Below are 23,586 nucleotides of genomic sequence, written 5' to 3'. Positions count from 1 at the left end.
GGGGCTGGGAAGCGAGCCGGCGTGGAGAGGCTGCTGCCCACGGCCGGGAGAGGCCTCGCTGAGACCCTCACCAACAGTTTGCACGTTTTTCTCCACCTCTTCTCCTCCCCAGTGGCAGACAATCGGCACCCCACTTCATACAGCTCTCCCCTCGGTTTAAGGTTCTGCCAGCCGCGGAAAGTGAAAGATGCAAACAACATTCTACCCTTTATTTGGGGGTGGGGTGAGGAGCCTTCCCCGCGAATGTCAGGGTCCTCTCTGAACCCAGCGCAACCCAGGGCACCACGTGGAAACCCGCCACGGCCATGCTGGTGGTCACTGCTCTCCCCCAGGGACCCACAAAGAGTTAATGTCCCTGGGGCCCAGCCTAGGAAGATTCCAGTTCCTGCCCAGGCCCAAGATAGCTGCTGGCCCCATTCCCTTGGCATGCAGGGCGGCAGGGGAGGAGGAGGGGCACACTGCCCGCCGCTTGGGATTCCTGACTCAGTCCCAACTCCAGAGGAGGGGGTGGGGGTGGGTGCCATTGGGTGTGGACAGAAAGCTAGTGAAACAAGACCAGGACAGGTCACTGGCCAGCTCAGGCGCGTTTGTATTTCTCTTTTCTTAGCTCAGTGAGTACTGGGTATGTGTCATACTGCCAAATCCCCAATCACAAGTCCTCATGAACGGGCGGTGAGCTGGGATAATAAAACTCCTGACATCACCATTCCAGAAGCTTCACAAGACTGCGTATATAAGGGGCTGGCTGCAGCTGCGGCTGAAGGAGCTGACCAGCCAGCTGACGCCCCACACTCACCTAACCACCATGGATATCGCCATCCACCACCCCTGGATCCGCCGCCCCTTCTTCCCTTTCCACTCTCCCAGCCGCCTCTTTGACCAGTTTTTTGGCGAGCACCTGTTAGAGTCTGATCTCTTCCCAGCTTCTACTTCCCTGAGCCCCTTCTACCTTCGGCCGCCCTCATTTCTGCGGGCACCCAGCTGGATTGACACTGGCCTCTCAGAGGTAAGTCTCCCCTTTTCCCGGACAGGAGAGTTCATTCTGGAACCTTCTGGAAGCATCTCCATCCACTGTCCTTTTCCTCCTGGCCTAAATCTATGCCTAAGGGTCCTACATGTCTTAGGCACTTGTGTGTCCTGCAGTGAAGACGGGTGAGGCCCCTAGTTCCTCTCTTCCCCAGTCACCTATTTGTATTTGGTGTGCTCCTCTGTATCCTATTTGTTACATTTTCCATGCACTATGAAGGCCATTCTCTATTCCTTATCTTCTGGGTAGGATGTCCCTTTCTGGTTTGGTTCATAACAATCTACAGGGAAAGAGTTGCCTTCAGACTCCTTTGCTCACCCCTTCTAACACCTCACACTCCTGACAAATACTGTCATCTCACGTTTCAGAGCCAGGAAGACAGTCTTGCCTCATCCTGAGCTTTCCACCCCTGCTGCATGGAGCTGGAGACAGCAACCACTATTTTCTTCCTTCTTATTCCCTCACCTATGATTTTCCGGGTTTCTAAGGGTTGTGACAGGGCGCTGGCCTGGGTCCAAGCCTAATGAGAATACAATGTAGGTCCACTTTAGGGACCCCCCCCCAGTTGTCCTAAGACGGTGGGAGAATGGGGTGAACAGATAAGAGTGACAGAAGCTGTCACAGATAACACTCTGGTTTAAAAATATTCAAGTGTGAGTAAACAGGAGCTGAGTGGGCAAGGGCTTTGGAAGGACAATGGGAGCTAGCAGAACATTCCAGATTGAGTGGGTGGGAAACTTGGCAGAGACCTGAGTAAGAAGAAGGGGCCTTTGTCTTACAGACAAACGACAAGGCCAGGCCTTGGCTTGGAGAAGCAGCACAAGGCACGCCGTGGCCCGTCCTTGTACTTTGTCCCCGGGGTGGCCTGTCTCCTTCCCTGTCCCTGTAAATAAAGTTTGGGCCTGACGACCAAGTGCTGTGCCTGGGGTACCACTACGGTGATGCCCCTGAGCCAGAGGGCATGTTTATTCAAAAAGGAATTTTTAGCTAAAAACAGGAGGATGAACGACCTGGACAGAGAGCAAATCTGCAGAGTGATGAGATTGTACTAGTATCATTTACATTCCTACCCTTTCTCTTACCCCGTCCCCACCTTGCCATTTCCAGATGCGTCTGGAGAAGGACAGATTCTCTGTCAACCTGGATGTGAAGCACTTCTCCCCAGAGGAACTCAAGGTCAAGGTGCTGGGAGATGTGATTGAGGTGCATGGCAAACATGAAGAGCGCCAGGTATGTAGCTGACTTTCTCTTCTGCTCTTTTTCCAGGGCATGCTATATGCCAGATACTGCCCTCAGCCCCTGAGGCCTGCAACATTCCAGTCCTAAGCCACCGGGGTCAGGAACAGGGATAAACCTGTTGTTGTTTTGGCCAGATCTTTGTTGCTTATTTTGATTTGATTGCCTCAGGGATAGATGGGATGTTAACTTCCTGTTTAAGCCAGTGGTTCTCAACTTTGCCAAAGTTAAAATTACCAGAGGAATTAAAAAAAAAATACTCATGCATATCTCAAATCATTTAAATCAAGATTTTTAAAAAGCTCCCTAGGGAATTCTAATGCACAGTCAAGGCTGAAGACCACTGACTTAAATAGTGGTTTCAGACATCTGATTGTTTTACATAATTGTATTAACTGCATGCACTTGGAAGGCCCTTGAATTTGAGACTTTTAGGTATTCCAGAAGTCACTTCTCTTTCAGTTCAGTCAGTTCAGTTCAGTCGCTCAGTCGTGTCCGACTCTTTGCGACCCCATGAACCACAGCACGCCAGGCCTCCCTGTCCATCACCAACTCCCAGAGTTCACTCAAATTCATGTCCATCAAGTTGGTGATGCCATTCAGCCATCTCATCCTCTGTTGTCCCCTTCTCCTCCTGCCCCCAATCCCTCCTGGCATCAAAGTCTTTTCCAGTGAGTCAACTCTTCGCATGAGGTGGCCAAAAGTACTGGAGTTTCAGCTTTAGCGTAATTCTCTTTAGCCCATCTTAATGCTGAACTACTTCGTTTGCCTAAATTTCAGAGCTGTACTCAGCTCCTAATACGCTAGACCCGTGTGGAAATCAGTTGACAGCCCATCTAAATAAATGTTTGAGATGCATGAGTTATAAAGGTTAGGGATGGAATTTTTCAGGAGAATTCTAAAGAATGAGATAACTGCTCGTTACTTTCTGGGAGAGTTTTTCAGTGAGTTTGCTTCTTACTGATTAGTTATAACACAGTAACTTGTGCATCCAATAGTCTAGTGTGAGGTCCTTAGGCTGTTTCAGTTTTGCTGATTTAATTTAGATCAGTCTTCTGGGTGTAGTCTTTATTATTGTTTTTGTTATTATCATTATTATACCTATTGGTCTGGAACATTCCTGAAGCATCAGGACAATTTCTGGGCTTCCTTAAGAGATTCAAATTTTAAATCGAGATTATATTCCAAATCCTGTGGGCCCAACAAACACTGATCCAAAACCGTTGGGAAATACTGCTGAACATATCCACAGCTCAGGGCTTGGAGAGCTAAGAAGTTTGGCTGTTCAGACCTCTCAGATTCTCATTGGTAGGAGTGACCACTTAGGCAATTCCATCATAGACCCAACAGAACAACCATTTCGCTTTCTCTCATGTTGCCATGTATTTGGCCACAGCTAAGGGGAAGGAGGATGTCTGAGTGTTAGACAAGTGATGCTATTTCCTGTTCTTATCTACCTCTTTCCTTCTTCTCTTGGTTTAGGATGAACATGGTTTTATCTCCCGGGAGTTCCACAGGAAATACCGGATCCCAGCTGACGTGGACCCTCTCGCCATTACTTCATCCCTGTCGTCTGATGGGGTCCTCACTGTGAATGGACCAAGGAAACAGGCCTCCGGCCCCGAGCGCACCATTCCCATCACCCGTGAAGAGAAGCCGGCTGTCACTGCAGCCCCCAAGAAGTAGATGCCCTTTCTCTAAATGCATTTTTTAAAACAAGAAAAGTTCCCCACCAGTGAATGAAAACCTTGTGACTAGTGCTGAAGCTTATTAATGCTAAGGGCAGGCCCAAATTATTAAGCTAATAAATATCATTCAGCAACAGATACCTGTCTTGCGTTTGAATATTTTGTGTTAATCATCACATTATGTTTTAGGGGGCTCCAGGGACATTAGAGTCTGAATGACTGTTTCCAACACTTACTAATGGGATAAATTTAGCAAACCAATTAAAACTTTATGGTCTTTAAGTCTTCCACTTATAACATGGGGTGCTTATTCCTACACTCATTGTAAAGAGTAAATTAAGGAGAAAAAGTAGGTAAAGCTCTTGGCAGAGCTCAAAGAAGATCAGTTCCTACCTCTCCTCCCTCTTTGATTTTGGCCCTCGGTTCCAATAACACATCTCAATGATGTCTCGATGACAATGCAGAAAATGCCTTAGTGCATCTCTCAAATGAATCATGTCACCAGGGAAGAGATGGTATCCTCAACTTTGATATTTTCCCACTGATAAGCATTGCCTTCAGCAGACTTACAAAAGCAATAAATAGGACAGGTGATTATCACCAAACAAGCCTCTCAGGTGTAGTCTTTAAATTAGCTAGTGAACACTTACTAAGACTGGGAAAAACACAATTCATTGATCCATCATTTAAAAAGTTAAAGTTTTTTTTAATTTTTTAAAATACTGAAATCCAGTTGATGAACAGGCTTCCCAGGTGGCACTAGTGGTAAAGAACCTGCCTGCCAGTGCAGGAGACATAAGAGATGTGGGTTCGATCCCTGGATTGGGAAGATCCCCTGGGGGAGGGCATGTCAACCCACTCCAGTATTCTTGCCTGGAGAATCCCATGGACAGAGGAGCCTGGCAGGCTACAGTCCCTAGGGTTACAAAGAGTTGGAGATGACTGAAGCAGCTAGCACGTGCATGCACAGTTGATTTACAGTGTTGTGCTTATTTCTGCTCTCAGCAAAGTGACTCAGTTATCCATATGTATAGACATTTTTTTTCATATTCTTTTCCATTATGGTTCATCACAGCATATTGAATATAGTTCCTTGTGCTGTACAGGAGGACCTTGTTGTTTATTCATCCTACATATAATAGTTTGCATCTACTAATCCCAGGCTCCCAATCCTTCCCTCCCCATTTGCCCACCACCTCAGCAACCACAAGCCTGATTTCTATGTTTGCAAGCCTGTTTCTGTTTCATAGGTATGTTCATCTATGTCGTGTTTTAGATTCCACATATAGGTAATATCATATGGTATGTATCTTAAGTTTTAAGAATTATAGTAAATGATCAATAAATGATTCTTATTTAGGTTAAACAAAGACGTGTGTGTGTGTGTGTGTGTGTGTGTGTTTAGTTGCTCAGTCATGGCCGGCTCTTTGCGACCCCATGGACTGCAGTTTGCAGGCTCCTCTGTCCATGGAATTCTCCAGGCAAGAATACTGGAGTGGGTTGCCATTCCCTTCTCCAGGAGATCTTTTCCACCTAGGAATCAAACCCAGATCTCCCTCACTGCAGGCAGATTCTTTACTGTGTGAGCCGCCATGGAAGCCCAAAGAAAGAAAGACATACTACTTTACAATAACACCTCTGCTTCACTTCTGTGAGTCTAGACAAACTTCTGATTCAATTACTGAAAATAGCCCTGGTATAAATGCTTATAAACAACTCATTTTTTTTTTCTGTAGCCGCTTGCAGTTGATTTCTGATTTCTCACAAGGATTCTTTTCTTCACAGAGCCTACTGTTTGGGGACTGGCCATGCTACTAAAATAAAATACGTGAAACAATTGCCAAAAGTTTTCAAGATGCAGGAGTGTGGAGCTAGGACAATATACATTGTGAATTTATGCAGGTTCAAAATGTTTCCTCTTAAAAATACTGCTCCCGGATGGGTCTGAAATGCTATGATCTAGCCAGAAGTCAGATTTTTCTACACTTAGAGCCAATTTTTATGGCTGTGTAGTAGACACTGTTGCCTAAGTAGCCTATTTACCACCTTCAGTCTTGGCAGCAGAACCCCAGAGTGGTTTAGGTATCCACTATATTATTCCTAGCTATGTGCTTCAGAAGAATGAAAGGTTCATCCAAGCTCCACCCAGATCAACCATGGAAACTCCCTTCCTTCTGTCGAGATTAGTCTTGAAAGGGCTATGACCCAATTATGGCCAATGAGATGGGGTGGGGGTAGGGGGTGAGGGGAGAATTTGCAGGAGATACTTATAGCAAAACTTTTTACCTTTTAAAAAGAGAGAGTGAGGGAGGGAAGGGGGAGTGAGAGAGACGGGACAGAGAGAAAGAGACTGATTTTTCTTCCTCTCCATGTTGGAGCATAAGAATGTGATAGACTGCAGTAGCCATCTTGAAACTATGAGGGCGCATCCATGGTAACTGATGATGGCTGAGCAGGAGGATGGTAAAGCTCTGAGACCTTGATGGGTCACTGAATTGCTAAACTGGTGAACTCTAGAGCTTCCTTACTTCAGAATGTACTATGTCTCATTTTTGTCTAGTGTATTTTGAGGGGGGGTTTATGTTACTGGTATGCAAAAACACCTTAACTGATGGAGGCTGAATTAAACAGTGTGAAAAATGGAAAAATGCTCTGGAAACCAAGTGTCAGCTTGAATCATTTTAGTGTATATTACCAGATCTCTCAAGCAGAAATAATGATTTGATCTTAAATGAATCATACTTTGTCTATTAGAGTGTAATATTTATGTTTCTGACAAATTTGTACAGGGTTGCCTTTTTTATTATTACCACCCCCAAGTTACTCTACCCTTTTTATTGTTATTCTTTTCCAGACCACATGTTTTGCTATAGCTGTTTGTTCACTGTTATTAGTACAGGACTTTTCTAGGCCAGCATATTTGAGGGATTTTTCTTTAGTTTTATAGTTAGCTCACCCATAATTCTACTTCATTCTCTATGTCTGAATTATGCCAGAAGTTTGTTGAGGCAATTTTAATTAGCATTTATTTTGTTTGTTAATGTTAGCTAACATTTATTAAACACTTACTATTAGGTGTGCACTGTGTTAAGTACTTTACCTTTTTTTTTTTAAACTATCATTATTAAAGAATAAATTTGGGAAATGGGTATATAGTAGATATATATAATTTCAATAAGATATATAAATTTGGTTTGGTTTCCACTTAGAAACCAAATGGAAGTTTTGCCTAACGGTTTGGGAATGATACATGTTTGTTCTTAGAAAAATCTTTTTCTATTTGAAACTTCACATTTTATTGAATATTACCCTGGATTTGATCTTTGATCTGAAGATTTACAATCACCATTCAACAACTATTTGCGTGCATACTATGTGCTAGCTACAAAAATAACACATATTTTTTGCCCTAATACAAGAGTGGAAGAGGGGGCACACAAAAAGACACAACTTTTTAAGATTATATGATGTCCACTCAAAATGTCTGCTCTGGGGACCCTTAAGAGGATTACCTACCTTGTACATAGAAGGAATCCTGCAACAACGGGACGCAGACATAGAGAACAGACTTGTGGGCACAGTGGGGGAAGGAGAGGGAGGGACAAATTCAAAGAGTAACACTGAAACATATACATTACCATATGTCAAACAGATAGCTAGTGGGAATTTGCTGTATGATGCAGGGAGCTCTGTGACAACCTAGAGGGGTGGGATGGGGTGGGAGGAGAGAGGGAGGTTCAAGAGCGAGGGGACATATACCCACGACTGATTCATGTTGCTGTATGGTAGAAACTAATATATTGTAAAGCAATTATCCTCCAATTGGAAATAAATAAATAAAAATTTTAAAAAAGGAATCTTGGAGACAATTATCCCTGACCAAAATTATGTAACAGCTTTATTGAGATACTAGTCACTTACTATACTATTCACCCATTGAAAGTGCATCATAGTTGTATATCCATCACAACAATCAATTTTAGGATATTTCATTAGCCAAGATGGTGACTTATCACCGTCCAATGCCCATCTCTCAAGCCCTAAGCAACCTTTAATCTATTTTCTGTCTCTATATATTTGGACAATTAATGTAGTGGAATAATACAATATCTAGCACTTTGTGACTAGCTTCTTTCACTTAGCAGAATGTTCTGAAATTCCCTCCAGATGGTTGCATGTATCAACACTTCCCTCTTTTTTATTGATAAACAATATTTCCTTACATGGATCTACTGCATTTTATTTACCTATTCATCACTTCATAGACATATGGGTTACTTCCACTTTTTTTCTGTAATGAATAATGCTGTTATGAACAGTCATGTACTAGTTTTTGTGTGGACATATGTCTTCATTTTTCTTGAGTGTCTATCTAGGAGTGGAATTGCCGGATTATATATAACTTTCCATCTAGCCTTCTGAGACTACATTCCAAGGAAGCTGCCCACTTAAAATTCCCACCAGCAGTGTTTGTGGGTTCTGATTTCTCAATATCCACACTAACAATTATCATTATCTATCTGTTTGGTTATAGCCATTTCTCAATATCCACACCAACAATTATTGTTATCTATCTGTTTGGTTATAGCCATTTCTCAATATCCACACCAACAATTATCATTATCTATCTGTTTGGTTATAGCCATTTCTCAATATCCACACCAACAATTATCGTTATCTCTCTGTTTGGTTATAGCCATCTCAGTGGGTGTCTCACTGATTTCTTTATAGGTTTATAGGGCTTAGCAAGGTTAAGAGGGAAGAAAATGCATCTAGAAGGAAGAACAGCATGAAGTGCCTAGGCAGGAGCACTGGAGAGGGAATGTGGCAGATGAAGAAGAAAGAGTCAGAGAGTAGAGAAAACACGGCTAAGAAGTTTGAAATTTATTTTGAAGGCTATAAAAGCTGGTGAAAGATTTTAACCAAGTGAGTAGCATGATCAACCCTGCATTTTTAGACTCAATCTGGGAGCGGTATAGTGATTGAAAAATAGGGACTGAAATAGAAAATAGAGACAGCAACCAAAAGGGCAAGAGTAAGAAATGATGGGACAGTGGAATATGGTAAAGGTGACAGAGATGTAAAAAAGAGGGACATGATAGCACAGGGAACTCTGCTCAATGTTATGTGGCAGCTTAGATGGGAGGGGAGCTTGAGGAAGAATGGTATGGCTGAGTCCCTTTGCTGTCCACCTGAAACTATCACAACATTGTTAGTTGGCTATATTCTAACATAAAATAAAAGTTAAAAAAGAGGGACATAATCAAGACATAATGTGTGGAGAGAATTTACAGGGCTTGGTGTCTGTTTGAATGGGAAGGTTGAGAAAGAGGGATATAAAATAATTATTTGCTTTCTGTTTTTAACAACTGTGTGAACTTATTATGCAATATATTAATATAATATTAAAAATAAGAAAGAGTAGTTAAGACACATAAAAGAAAACTATGGAATTCACAAAGATATGAAATATATAAGAAGGAAAAGTTTGGGACTGAAGATTATGAATTCAGCCACAGGTTTCAGGAAATTACCTCAACCTGATATGAAAAACCCATAACCAACATCATACTCAATAGTGAAGATTTAAAGTCTTTCTTCTAAGACTAGGATCAAGACAGGGATATCTACTTTTACCACTTCTATTCAATATATTTTTGCAAGCTCTAGCCAGAGCAATTAGGCAAGAAAAAGAAAAGCATATAAATTGGAAAGAAAAAAGCAGAACTGTCTCTATTTACAAAAGACAAAAATCATACATGCATAAAACCCTAAAGATTTCACCAAAAAAATCATTAGAACTAATAAACAAGTTTAGCAATATTGCCGGATATACAACCAACACATACAAATCAGTTGTACTTCTATACACTAACAATGAATAATAAAAAAGGAAATTAAGAAAACAATTTCATGTACAGTAGCATAAAAAAGAATAAAATACATAGAATAGCTTCAACTAAGGAGGCAAAAAACTTGTACATTAAGAAGTAAAAGATATTGCTAAAGTAAAGAAGGCAGAAATGGAAACTCATCTGTGTTCATGGATTAGAAGGCTTAATACTGTTAAGAAATTAATACTAGCTAAAGTGACCTACAGAGTCAAAGCAATTCTTATCAAAATTCCAATATATTTTTGGCAGAGGTAGAAATTCCACCCTAAAATTCACATGAGATCTCAAAGGACCCTGAAATAGACAAAACCATCTTGAAAAAGAGGAACAAACTTGGAAGATTCACACTTTGTGATTTCAAAGCTTATTACAAAACTACAATAATTTAAAAAAATGTGGTATTAGCATAAAGGCAGACACAGACCAAGGAAAAGAATAGAGAGCCCAGAAATAATCCCTCACATATACAGTTAAAAGATCATTGACAAACACATCAAGACCATTTAACAGGAAAAGGACAATCTTTACAACACATGGTGCTGGGAAAACTATATATCCACCTGCAAAAGAATGAAATTAGACCCTTACCTTACATAATACACAAAAATTAACTCAAAGAGAATCAAATGCCTAATTATAAGAGCTTAGAAGAAAACACAGACAAAGTTTCACAACATTGACTTTAGCAATGATTTATTGGATATGACACCAAAAGTTTAGGCAATAAAAAAATAAAACCAGATAAACTCAACTTCATCAAAATTGAAAACTTTTGTATATCAAAGGACACTAACAAGGGAATGAAAGAACCCACAGAGTGATATTTACAAATCATATAGTAGTCGATTAGAGATTAATATCCAAAATATATAAAGAACATCTACAATTCAACAACAAAAAAGCAAACAACCCAGTTCAAAAATGAGCAAAGCAGTGGTAAAGAATCTGCCTGCCAATGCAGGAGACACAGGTTCAATCTCTTGTCTGGGAAGACCCCTACATGCTGTGGAACAGCTAAGCCTGTGCACCACAAATATTGAGCCAGTACTCTAGAGCCGGGGAATCGCACTACTGAGCCCTTGCACTGCAACTGCTGAAGCCCATGTGTCGTAAAGCCTGTGCTCAGCAAAAAGAGAAGCCACTGCAATGAGAAGACTGTGCGCTGCTACTAAAGAGTAGCCCCCACTCGTTGCAACTAGAGAAAAGCCTGTGCAGCAACAAAGACCCAAGACCCAGCACAGTCCCAAAATAAATAAATAAAATTATTTAAAAATTGAACAAAGGACTTGAATAAACATTTCTCCACAGACAATATACAAATAACTGAAAAGCACATGAAAAGATCCTCAAGACCACTAGCCCTTAGGAAAACACAAATCAAAACCATGAGAGACCATTTTACACCCACTAGGATGGCTATTATAAAATGGAAACAAACAAACAAAACACCAGAAAACATGTGTTGGTAACGGTGTGGGGAAATTGGAACCTTTGTGTGTTCATTACGGGTGGGAATGTAAAAAAGTGCAGCCACTATGGGAAACTGTGGCATTTCCAAACTGTTAAATAGAACTAGCACATAAGCTGGCAATTCCATTTATGGGTATATGCCCAAAATAATCAAAAGCAGGGATTCAAACAAGTATCTGTGCACCAATGTTCATAGCTCTCCTGGTGGCTCAGGGATTCTTCTGGTAAAGAATCCAATCTGCCTGCAATGCGGGACACACCTGGGTTCGATCCCTGGGTTGAGAAGATCTCCTGGAGGAGGGCATGGCAACCCACTCCAGTATTCTTGTCTGGAGAACCACCATGGGCAGACGAGCCTGGCGGGCTGCAGTCCATGGAGTCGCAAAGAGTCAGACAATACGAAGCGACTAAGCGCGCACACAGCACAGCAGTGTTCATAGCAGCAGCACCCACACTACCCAAAAGACGAAAACAACCCAAGTGTCTACTAACGAGTGAACAGAGGAGTAAAATGCGGCATAATCCAACGGAAGTCCTAGAAAGGACACAGGCTGTAACATGGATGACACTTGAAAACAAACCAAGTGAAATAAACCAGAGACAAAAAGAAAAATATCGTATGATTCCACTTATATGAGGTACGTATAACAGGCAAATTCATAGACACAGAAAATAGAATAGAGGTTACCAGGGACAGGAGAAGAGGGGAACGAGGATTTGTTGCTTAATTGGTATAGAGTTTCAGTTTGTAATGATGAAAAAGTTCTGGAAACGGTGGTGATGGTTGCATAACACTGTGCATAACATGTATTTAATGCCACTGAATTGTATACTTAAAAACAGTTAAAATGCTACATTTTATGTTATATTTTATCACAATAAGAAATGCACTGGATACCTAGGGAGTAGGATAGACACATAACATATAAACTTAAAACATGTGTCTATAAAATATTCATACTGGAAAATATATACCAATTAATTATTAATATTAGTAAGAGATAATAATTCAAATTCTATAGCTGATCAAACAATACAATGCAATTTCCATCAACATCCTATCTTTTTTGTGGAACTTGGCAAACTGATTCTAAAATTTACATGGAAATGCAAAGGGTCAAAAATAGCTAAGATGCTCTTGCAGAAACACAAAGTAAAATGATTTGATCTACTGGATGTTAAGACTTATACAATTATCATAATTAAGATAGTGAGGTAATTAAGGCATTATAGCTAAGATGGGATTAAATAAAAAACAACGGTTAGGCTAATGGAATATAATAGAGAGCCCAGAAACAGACCCAATTATACACAGATAGTTGATTTATATTAAAAATGGCTTTGAAGAGCAGTGAAGAAAGGATGGTCATTTTAATAACTAATATTGGGACAACTGGATAGCCATACAGAAATAAACAAAACTTAGTCACTACCCAACATCATGTATAACATAAATTCCATATTCATACCTGTTTCAAAAAATAATGAAGGTTTGGGAGGTAATATATGGGAGACAGTTCCCATATATTACATTGTCATCTTAAATAGGAGATTAAAAAAAAAAAAAGGAAAGTACTGATGTTAAGACCATTGCCTCTGAGTGTTCACCAACCCTAAACTATTCACAATCTTTTCTCAATTGTAGCCAGTTCCTCACAACGAAAGACCCACCTTAAACTGGCTGAGTCATCCCAAATTCCTAAAAGTATCCTACCCTAACATCACCTTTCTGAATCATTACCAAGATTGTGTCAAGATGAGGTTCTTCCTTGTCACAGGTTTAATAAACAACTCAGCTTTGTCTGATCAGCAGTTTTCTTTGGCAATCTTCATCAGGGAGTCAAAAATTGACAGTCTTTTCTTTTTGAGATATAAACTGAAATATTTATAGATGAAATTATATAATTTCAGGGAAAAATTTAAAAATAGAGAAAGTAAATAGGGATAGATAAGATTGGTCATCGATTGTTGAAGCTGGGTAATGGTACATGCTAGTTCATTATACTATTCTGTCTAGTTTTTTATGTTTCAAATTTTCCATATTAATAAAAAGTTATATTTCTTCTTCTAGTCCTTAAGAGGGGATATGCATTAGAGGACAGTAAATATAACTTATCTGACCATGACTACCAGGCTCACATCCAGAAAGCATCTAGCCAAATGTGGCCTAAGTCAGGATGGATTTTGCAGCTTTGCCCCTCACACAAGGCAGGGAAGAGCAGAGTGGTTGTAGATTTGAAAGAAATAACTCTTTTCAATGCTGTTCTACAACACTCGTAATGTAGAATAAGAGTAAATATACTTAACTTAAATTTGACATTTAAATCTTGGTTTAAAAGAGTGGGGGTAGAGAAAATTTGTTGGGCTTTATTTATTCAGACAGTAAAACTGTGCTACAGTCAGCTAAATTCTTAGTTGTGCTTAAAATGGGCTCCCTCCTACGTTCTATGCTGGAAAAACGAAACTTATTCTTTCTTAGAATCATGGACTCTGAAACTGGCAGTTACTAGGATTCCACACACACACAGAGTGATGATCAGTTTGAGGCTTTGAATAACTAGTCATGTAAGTTGACTTTTCTGTGCATTTGTATGGAAGAGGAACCAGCTCAGGTTGATGTCCTGGGAACCAGTGAGGTTCTCGCTTAAACCCTGAGGGAAGAGAAAAGAGGAGTCTTAGTAAGTAATCTCTTTGTTATTTCTGAGCGAATATACAGTGAAACCTGTCAGAGCTGAGAAAAGAGATAAATCATTCACTCATCTAAGTTTTCTTTGTGTTCCTCCTGAGGCAATAAGAATTAAAAAGAATAGGTCACCTACTATGGGTTGAAAGTGGCCTTCTGTTGTTGTAGCTTGTATCATATGTTGTTTCAAAGTAGTGTCCAAACTGGAAAGAAAAGGTAGTAGTTTAAAAATACAGGAGTCTATAGCCAAAGCTGGGGAATAAAGGACACAGTGGCATACATTCTAGCAGGCTCTGTACTATTTTAGCTTGACTAGAGATCTATACATGGCATTAACCTATATCCTATCAATTTTTATATCCTGTGTGTGTTTGTTTAGGAGATTTCAGGGCAAGATGAAGATAAATGACAAATCTAGCTGGCAGGGACCAGAGGAGAAACTAACCTGAATCAGAAGACATTAGATAAATATTTCTGTAGACTAATGAAATCCAAAGAAAAGCAAGAGAAAAAGCATGATACTCATCCTTTTATTACCCTGTGGTTGCTTAGTAGCTAAGTCGTGTCCAACTCTTTGTAACCCGATGGACTATAGCCCACCAGGCTCCCCTGTCCATGGGATTTCCCAGGCAAGAATACTGGAGTGGGTTGCCATTTCCTTCTCCAGTGTATCTTCCAGACCCAGGGACTGAACCCGTGTCTCCTGCATGGCAGGTGGATTCTTTACCACTGAGCCACCTGGGAAGCCTTACAATAACGTAATATTCAGCTTGATAGTAAAGTGGGATAAGCGTTCCACCTGAGGACTGCTGCCCTCTTCCAACCATTCACTGAACAGAAGCCTGAAAGATCTCAGCATTGGAAGTTATCAGATTCCTGTTTCTCAAATGGCCATTGGTGTTTCTTTTGCTAACAGAAGAAAACAAAGAAGAGAAAGTTCGATTACCTGGGAAGGCAAGGGTTTTGGCTGCACGATATTCTTTAGGTCATATCTTTCCTGGTTCCAGTTGCCCATCAGGGTACGGTTTGAATAGGCATCTTCATTAGTGTTGCATCTCCATCCATACTGGAAAAACTTGGACATATCATTCCAATCCGTCCACACTTCAGCATGGCCATCTGCATTAATGAGGCTGCCATAGTGTGGGTTTGTAAGGAAACAGGCGAGGACCTGTCTCTGGGAAAAGGTGGCAATAGAAAAGTTTGTTGCACAAACCAGACAGCAGAAAACACATCCCTTTCTCGTCCTTGGCCAAGCATAAGTACACCTTCTAAAGATCTAGGCTTTCCTCTCAGTTTAATAATTGTCATCCTGTTTCCTTCCAAGTTCATAAATCCTTTGACCTACCCTCTCAATCAGCAGTAGTAGATGACTAAATGGATTAAATACACTCCCCCCCAAAAGGCAAGAGAACTTCAGTACCCTAATACTTTTGGAGAACTAGAAAATAATTCTGGTGATTTTGAGGTGTAAGAATTTAAGGACTAATTACTGCCATCTTCAAAGAGAAGACAGAGAAGTGAGAGCTGGATAACTAGATAATATGATAGATCAATGATCAACAAATGATGGTTTCCTTCCTTTGGGCCCAGCTCAAATGCCACATCTTAGGATACAGCGTTCCCTTTTCATGATGCCTTACCTCAAGTTAACTTCTCTCAATTGTCTCACACGGAACTTTATCTTCACACTTTTATATATCCATAACTTTATACCTGGAGAAGGCACTGGCACCCCACTCCAGTACTCTTGCCTGGAAAATCTCATGGACGGAGGAGCCTGGTAGGCTGCAGTCTATGAGGTCGCTAAGAGTCGGACACGACTGAGCGACTTCACTTTGACTTTTCACTTTCATGCATTGGAGAAGGGAATGGCAACCCACTCCAGTATTCTTGCCTGGAGAGTCCCAGGGACGGGGGAGCCTAGTGGGCTGCCATCTCTGGGGTCGCACAGAGTCAGACACGACTGAAGCAACTTAGAAGCAGCAGCAGCAAATTTATACCACATGTTAGAGTTCTTCAAGGAAGTGTGGAATCTTTTACACTGAAATATGCATCCCTTGAGGACAAGATCTGTCACTTTTTCATTACTGCACCCTCTCCCTCTGTATACCCTCCCAATCAATAGTAATTTGCACATACCAGATGACCAATGTCTGAATTTCAATTTTTTTGGTAAGGAATCAAAAGCCAACCATTTCTAATTTTGGTTAAAAGTTCAGTCTGGTCCCTTGGCTTAGGAGCAAGACAATACCTTCTCTGAAGATGAATACTTTGAAGTTGAGGAGCTTGTGTCTGAAGATTTTATAGCAGAGTAACAGCAAACCTTACTCTGATGTTCCATATTCTTTAAAACAAGAGATGACACTAAACCTGGCCTTCCCAGTTCTCCAGGCAAAGAAAGAATTTAGATCACCCAGATCACCAGGTGGCCATGATTTGGTGGTCATCACCCACGCACCTTTCCACAGCTAGAGACAAAGCCAACACTGTAAGTTTAAAGGTAACTGCCCGCACATCATGGGCCTTTGTGAAGATAGATGCATGCACTTATGTCAACAAACAGCATGACAACTAAGAGCAGTTAGTCCCACAAAGTCCTCAGGCCATGTACTCAGATGACACTGTCCCTGGGGCTGTTAAGGATAGACATCCCCACCCACTTAGTTGTCCAAACCTGAAAACTGGGGCTTATCTTTGACTCTTGGTTTCTCCTTCAACTCCGTTACATCTATTCAATCACTAGGTCTTGTTGATTTTTTAATCAGTGCACTACCCTCCATCTCCACTGAAAGTGAAAGTGAAGTCACTCAGTAGTGTCTGACTCTTTGTGACCCCACGGACTGTAGCCTACCAGGCTCCTCTGTCCATGGGATTTTCCAGGCAATAGTACTGGAGTGGATTGCCATTTCCTTCTCCAAGGGATCTTCCCGACCCAGGGATCAAACCCAGGTCTCCCACGTTGTAGACAGACGCTTTACCGTCCGTCTCCACTACCAAGTCTCAATTCAGATCACTACCAGCCCTAGTCTCCGTTACTGCAGTAACCTTCTACCTGGACTCCTTGCCACCAACCTTGTTCTTCTTCTATCACTTCTCCATAGGAAAGCAGAATTTTTGAAAATGAAAATTTAATTGTGTCATCTTCCTACTTAAAAATCTTTCAGTGGCTGGCCACTGTTTTCAGAGTAAGGTTAAGGCTATAAAAAATGCCTATATGAACTGGTCCCTGCTTTTCAGTCTCATCTGTTATCCAATCTCCCTCAAACTACATTTCAGTCAAACTCAGCTACTGTGTTTTTCCATCATGCTTTTGCATTTATTGTTACTTCTGCCTTTTCAGTCCTCCTGACTCAGGAAAGGTGTAGTCCCCCCCAGTCCCCTTAGCTTTCAACTCAGGTGCACTTCATCCACAAAATCTTTCCACTTCATCCTCAAACTTGGTCCCCTTCAGTGTGCTCCTCAGCGACCTGAATTACTCCATTCATAGTACTGCTGCTGCTGCTAAGTCGCTTCAGTAGTGTCCGACTCTGTGCGACCCCAGAGACGGCAGCCTACCAGGCTCCCCCGTCCCTGGGATTCTCCAGACAAGAACACCGGAGTGGGTTGCCATTTCCTTCTCCAATGCATGAAAGTGAAAAGTGAAAGTGAAGTCGCTCAGTCGTGTCCAACTCCGACACCAAGGCTCCTCCGTCCATGGGATTTTCCAGGCAAGAGTACTGCATCTCACTAAATCAGAATTGTCTCTTTCGCCGTGCATCCTCCACCACACTACAAGCTCAGAGAAGTCATAGGCCACATCCTGTTCCTCCATATATCGAACAGCCTCCATAGGCCTGGGGCATAACACTCAACACTTCTTGAATGCATAAAAGGTAGGGGAAAGAAGCACCTGGAAAAACTCCGAATAACAATGATAATCGGTTGCAGTCATTTCGGATGAGATGAAGGCTGTTAAAAATCCTCTGAGTCAGGATGCAGAACGCAGCACCATCTCTCCTTGGCCTCAGTCCGGCCCTGCTTCGTTCACTTAGAACTCACTTCACCTTCGACCTGTCTGCCCCACCCCCGCCCCCAACCCCCCGAAGCTAGGGACTGCTCAAGACCTCAGGCAGGTGTGACGAAGTCGCTCAGGGCCGCCCTTGGGCCCAAAAGAATTTAACACTTCCGATGGGGTGAGGGAGTGAGGGGATTGGGTGGCCGGTGTCTCGTTCTTGCTCTCATGGTTATCTTCCTACTCCGGACGTCGCGGCCCCAGTTTGTCAAGACAACCAGATGCTGTGATACGTCATCAACCAGCTACGCGTGAAGAGGTGGGGCCACAAGAGAATCGCGAAGGAAGTGACGTAAAAAAAGAGCGCCTCGGAGAACTTGAGCCTGGAGCACGTGGGGGCCATGGCCCCACGGCGCCTCCTGTTGGTTGGAGAGGGGAATTTCTCTTTTGCCGTAGCTCTGAGTGAGACCCTGGATCCAAACACGAGTCTAACCGCCACCTGTCCTCAGCGCTCAGCGGACCTGGCCCGGGATCTGGTGGTCCGAGAGAACCTACGGCGCCTGCGCGAGCGAGGTAGCGAAGCCCAGCCCTCCACGAAGCCCCGCCCAGCTGTGGCGCCCCCCCCACTAAGTGGAAAGGGTGGGAATAGAGGGGATTCAGGGAACTTGACCGTTGCTCTAGGTCTTCCCCGGGGCTTCCCAGGTGGCTCTAGTGGTAAAGAACCCGCCTGCCAATGCGAGTCTTAAGAGATACGTGTTCGATCCTTGCGTGGGGGAGATACCCTGGAGAAGGGCATGGCACCCCACTCACAGTATCCTTGCCTGGAGAATCACATGGACAGAGGACCCTGGCCGGCTACAGTCCATAGGGTCTCAAAGAGTCTGACTGGACCAAAGCGACTTGGCACACACGCACTTCATCTTCCCATGGACATTTACAGACAGCCTGCTGTGTGCCTGGACCTGGGCTGTTTTGCACCTCGTGTTAGGGAGGGTTTTTCTCTTGTTCCATGGCTTTATCACATCCTCCTGTCTATATTTCATGCCAGGTAACGAGGTACGCTTCGGTGTGGACTGCACCCACCTGGCAGATGCCTTTGAACCGCAAGACAGAGAATTTGATCGAATTTATTTTAACTTTCCGCACTGTGGGCGCAAAGCTGGAGTAGCTAAGAACAGGGAACTGCTTGCCAAGTTTTTCCGGAGGTGAGGAGAGCTGAGCACTCACAAGTGAAATGTTTAAGATGTACATTGCATAGTTCCTGCACTCAGACATGTTAGTTTGGGAAATAGGACATACAAGAGAACGTGTTGCTCCAAAGGAACCCACAGTCTAGTTGGAGAGGCAGACATTTAACCCTAAATGCTAAGTACAAGTGCAAACATGTACTGTTGGGCCAGAAAAGGGAGAATCACCTATTTTTGATAATGCAAAATGATAGTAGCCAGTATAAACTAATTTAGGAGCCAAACTATCTGCGTTCAAATCCCCACCCACCACTTAATAGCTTTGTGGTTTTTGTGATTGTTTACTTGATCCTTACTTGCTTTTGCTTCCTCATCCATAAACTGAAGATATTAACATAACTACCTCATAAAATTATTGTGAACTTAAAACAGTGCTTTATACTATTATACCAAAACATGAAGCATAGTTATCATGAAACTTTGCACAGAGGCAGTATTTTAAGTTAGTATTTGAAGTACAAGTAAAATTTTAACAAGCAGGAGGGGAGTGAATTCTAAATGGGAAAGAACAGCCTGATCACTGAATCACATATAGGAATTTTATAGACATTGACTTTTCAATGAAATATACGTGAACAATAGAAATGTGAAGTTGGATAACTTTCTGGTCAGCCACTAATATTAGTTACGAGTTGAGCATTGAATTTAAATTCTTATTTCCAGCTCCTTTTTTTGCATGTTTGAAGTCTTAATAGATCTTTGCAAATAGATATGATTGGGTTTTAATTATCTCACAGACGAACCATGTATATACAGCTAATTCCTACTTGTTTCTGTAAATGATTGGTGTTTCCTTATCCCTGTTAGCTGTGCAGATGTTCTTGCAGAAGACGGAGAAGTCCACGTGGCATTGTGTAGAGGTCAAGGTGGGACTCCTGCTGATAAGCCAATGAGAGAATGGCACAACAGTTGGCAAGTGGTTGCTATGGCCGCTCTGGGGGGATTCATTTTAAGTGATGTACATCCCTTCAACTGTAAGGCTTTGCCAGGCTACAAGTGCACTGGATATAGGTAGGTAATAACAGATCTAAGCTTTTTCCATCTCTCTCACTAATGATAAAAAATCCCATTGACACTTTTTCTTGCTAATTTCTTTATTCAGCCTTTAGGAATAATTGCTTTCTTTAATAGTGACAGACTTAATAACTGCTATTTTGCCAGGAGTCAAGATAAGTCCTTTCATATAGAAGGTGCCTTGAACCATATCTTCACCCGGAGCTTACCTTTTGAAAGTTTGCAACCAAGAATCTCCAGGATCAAACTGGGTGACCAGTGGTTTTCTTTTCTGGAACCAGAAGTACTTGTAGGAAAACTGAACAGGTAACCTGATTTTACCAGAAACTTCTTCTGTCTCTAGTTGTATCCTGATTGACTTAATAATCAGGCAGTCATACATTGAAAGGATGCTACATTAATTGTTAATGATGTTGTGCTGTGAATACTTATAAGTATGGCCCACACAGTCTCTTTATAATTAAAAATTTTCATATTATCTGCAAATATCTTATGATATCACTTATATGTGAAATCTAAAAAAAAGGGGGTACAAAACAGAAATAGTTACAGATGTAGAAGACAAACTTATGGTTACAAAGGATCTGCTGCTAGGTCACTTCAGTCGTGTCTGACCCTGTGGGACCCCACAGATGGCAGCCCACCAGGCTCCCCCATCCCTGGGATTCTCCAGGCAAGAATACTGGAGTGGGTTGCCATTTCCTTCTCCAATGCATGAAAGTGAAAAGTGAAAGGGAAGTCGCTCAGTCGTGTCCGACTCTTAGCGACCCCGTGGACTGCAGCCTACCAGGCTCCTCTGTCCATGGGATTTTCCAGGCAAGAGTACTGGAGTGGGGTGCCAGTGCCTTCTCCAATGGTTACAAAGGGTCAGGGGGGTATAAACTTGGAGATTGGGACTGACTTACACATATTTCTATATATAAAATAGATAACTAATAAGGGCCTATTTTATAGCACAAGGAACTCTACTCAGTACTCTGTAATGGCCTATGTAGAAAAAGAATCTAAAATAGAGTGGATATATGGGACTTCCCAGATGGTGTTAGTGGTAAAGAATCCATCTGCTAATGCAGGAGATGGAAGAATCATGATTTCAATCCCTGAGTTGGGAAGATCCCCTGGAGTAGGAAATGGCAATTCATTCCAGTACTCTTGCCTGGAAAATCCCGTGGATAGAGGAGCCTGGTGGGCTACAGTCCATGGGGCCGCAAAGAGTCAAGACACAACGGAGCACAGCACAGCCTATGTATATGTATAACTGATTTGTACATGTGAAACTAAAAGCAATATTTTAAATCAACTATACTCCAGTAAATTTTTTTTTAAATTATCGTATTTTCTGGTATATTATAGGCTGTCAGAATTCTGAAACCCATGCCATCTTTCTTTATAGTAGATGGTTTCTTTGTTTCCTTTCTGGATCAACTTGATGATTCTTTTTATTAAGCTATTCTTTTTGATTCTAGCTACATTATCATTATTTATAATTTTAAAAGTTATTTTTGTGTGTGTTTAAACAGGGGCTTCCTAGAAGCACCTTCATGTCATCCTATCAAGACCATAAATGAGAAACTCATTGCTGAACTGGGGAAAGCTTTCCCTCTAAAAAGGCTGAAGTGTTCTTCCCCTTTGCTGCTACAAGGAGATGCCAGTGTTCTCACATCCCACAACCCTGACATCCTATCAACTGCCTTTTGGGTTAGTCTCCATGAAGATAACTCAAATTTTGAGTCCCTGACTAGTGGGATAACACAAGACATGGAGGACTTTCTAGTGTCATTTTCAGAACTCAGCCTTCCCAAGAGCGCTAGAAGAGACAGTAAGGAAGAAGCCCATGAGGGAACGTATGGCCAGGCCAAGGTCTGCCTTAGACCTTCTCTTCTGGTTCACATCCAGGCTGTAATCCAAGCACCAGACTTTCTCCCTGGTTCTCTGCATATCCTCAGTGGACCTGTCTTTCAGAGGTGCTGCATCTCACCTTTCACAATGCCAGCATTTCACGAGACTTTGTATATCCTTGGATTTAATAAAAATCTGAAGGACAGCTGTCTTCAGTCACTACTGGATCATCTGAAGGGCATTCTAGACAACCTTCTGACCCAGACATGGCTGGAGGGCTCTGAGCGGAGCAGTTCAGTGGAATTTGTCTTTCAACCAACTGGGGAAAGATATATGATTACTGTGAAGTCTCAAAATTTTGGCCCGGATTGCGTTAAGGACCTGATTATTGGGTCTGTTACCACACCTGCTACAAGCGTGATACACAAAGACCAGTGTTTTGTGTGTGTGTGTATGAACTTGGACCTCTTAGCCATGCTTGTCTGGGATATCTCTGATTGGAGGATGCTGTGGACCTCTGATAGTCGTTTCCTGAAGAATTTTGCCCCTGGAAAAATAGAACCCTTTAAAAGCTATTCCCTATATCCTCCATACTATGTGCATGATATTAGTTTTTGGTTAGATGAAAAGAAAAGATTTGATGAAGTCGAGTTTCACACTCTGGCCCGGGCAGTGTCCCAGGACACAGTTATATCCATACAATTCCTGAGTCGTTTTCAGCATTCAAAGACCGAACAGGTCAGCCTCTGCTATAGACTGACCTACCAGACCTGTGACAAGGCCCTGACCCAGCAACAGGTAGCATCAATGCAGTCCCAGCTTAGGAAAGAGATTCAACAACGACTCCATGTGACACCTCGGTAGTTTAGTAAACTCATCTCTCCATAGTGATCCTTGTGGGTGTGGGTGGAAAAAGACCAGTTTGTAAACTGTTGTACTTTCTGGACTTTTTGTTTGTCTTGTAAAAATCTTCTACTTTGTAAAAGATTGGTTAATTGAGGGGCTTCCCTGGTGGTCCAGTGGTTAAGAATCCACCTCACAGTGCAGAGGACAAGGGTTTGATCCCTGGTCGGAGAACTAAGATCCCACATAACTCAGAGCAACTAAGCCCTCACGCTGCAGCTACTGAGCTCTCACTTCAGAGCCTGTGTGCCACAACTAGAGAGTCTGAGCACTACAAAGAAAGATCCTGCGTGACATAGTGAAGATCCTGAGTGCTGCAACTAAGACCTGATGCGGCCAAATAAAATTTTAAAAATTTAAATATTGGTTGTTTGGCTCAAAAGACACCTGTGGCTCAGTCACTGAGACTATAATGTGATTGGTGACCTTCAGAGGTGTGCAATACTTTGATCATGAGTAATGACAGGGAAACAAAAAAACAGCATCTTAAACACTAGATGCTATCATTCTGAAGAGGCAGTAAAACTTGAGTGTCTCCTCAAATATAAATATATTTTATGCAATGTCAATTCCTCTTCCTTAACTCTACCA

The 23,586-nt window shown here is 42.0% G+C and overlaps 3 protein-coding genes across 3 annotated transcripts; 2 read left to right on the top strand and 1 right to left on the bottom strand.

Annotated features, from left to right (window-relative positions):
• The first annotated feature begins 540 nt into the window (after nt 1-540).
• On the top strand, nt 541-4,089 carry CRYAB (crystallin, alpha B). Its single transcript, XM_010862872.1, has 3 exons — nt 541-1,006; nt 2,135-2,257; nt 3,746-4,089. Exons 1-3 carry the CDS (start codon nt 806-808, stop codon nt 3,947-3,949), a joined length of 528 nt encoding a protein of 175 aa, XP_010861174.1. The 5' UTR covers nt 541-805; the 3' UTR covers nt 3,950-4,089.
• Nucleotides 4,090-13,675: 9,586 nt separating this feature from the next.
• Nucleotides 13,676-18,291, bottom strand: LOC105005030 (chromosome unknown open reading frame, human C11orf1). The gene is made up of 4 exons (XM_010862871.1): nt 17,891-18,291; nt 14,945-15,175; nt 14,135-14,201; nt 13,676-13,966 (listed from the first exon to the last, which is right to left on the bottom strand). The coding sequence occupies exons 1-4, from the start codon at nt 17,930-17,932 to the stop codon at nt 13,797-13,799; spliced, it is 510 nt and encodes a 169-aa protein (XP_010861173.1). The 5' UTR covers nt 17,933-18,291; the 3' UTR covers nt 13,676-13,796.
• A 77-nt stretch (nt 18,292-18,368) lies between these two features.
• On the top strand, nt 18,369-23,149 carry FDXACB1 (ferredoxin-fold anticodon binding domain containing 1). The gene is made up of 5 exons (XM_010862870.1): nt 18,369-18,565; nt 19,041-19,197; nt 20,047-20,250; nt 20,401-20,559; nt 21,774-23,149. Exons 1-5 carry the CDS (start codon nt 18,394-18,396, stop codon nt 22,954-22,956), a joined length of 1,875 nt encoding a protein of 624 aa, XP_010861172.1. The 5' UTR covers nt 18,369-18,393; the 3' UTR covers nt 22,957-23,149.
• Nucleotides 23,150-23,586: the final 437 nt, after the last annotated feature.

The sequence above is a fragment of the Bison bison genome, unplaced genomic scaffold (genome assembly GCF_000754665.1).
Source record: "Bison bison bison isolate TAMUID 2011002044 unplaced genomic scaffold, Bison_UMD1.0 scf7180017864485, whole genome shotgun sequence".
NCBI classification, from domain to species: domain Eukaryota; kingdom Metazoa; phylum Chordata; class Mammalia; order Artiodactyla; family Bovidae; genus Bison; species Bison bison.
The sequence above is the reverse complement of the archived record's forward strand: the minus strand, read 5'-3'. Positions and strand labels throughout refer to the sequence as shown.

Coding starts and splice junctions, on each gene's coding strand:
- CRYAB (XM_010862872.1), top strand. CDS start 806: ATGGATATCGCCATCCACCACCCCTGGATCCGCCGCCCCTTCTTCCCT. Junction 1,007..2,134: donor TTGACACTGGCCTCTCAGAG/GTAAGTCTCCCC, acceptor TGCCATTTCCAG/ATGCGTCTGGAGAAGGACAG. Junction 2,258..3,745: donor GCAAACATGAAGAGCGCCAG/GTATGTAGCTGA, acceptor CTCTTGGTTTAG/GATGAACATGGTTTTATCTC.
- LOC105005030 (XM_010862871.1), bottom strand. CDS start 17,932: ATGACTGCAACCGATTATCATTGTTATTCGGAGTTTTTCCAG. Junction 14,202..14,944: donor CAAAACCCTTGCCTTCCCAG/GTAATCGAACTT, acceptor TTTTCTTTCCAG/TTTGGACACTACTTTGAAAC. Junction 13,967..14,134: donor AAGGCCACTTTCAACCCATA/GTAGGTGACCTA, acceptor CTCTTCCCTCAG/GGTTTAAGCGAGAACCTCAC.
- FDXACB1 (XM_010862870.1), top strand. CDS start 18,394: ATGGCCCCACGGCGCCTCCTGTTGGTTGGAGAGGGGAATTTCTCTTTT. Junction 18,566..19,040: donor ACGGCGCCTGCGCGAGCGAG/GTAGCGAAGCCC, acceptor ATTTCATGCCAG/GTAACGAGGTACGCTTCGGT. Junction 20,560..21,773: donor CTTGTAGGAAAACTGAACAG/GTAACCTGATTT, acceptor GTGTTTAAACAG/GGGCTTCCTAGAAGCACCTT.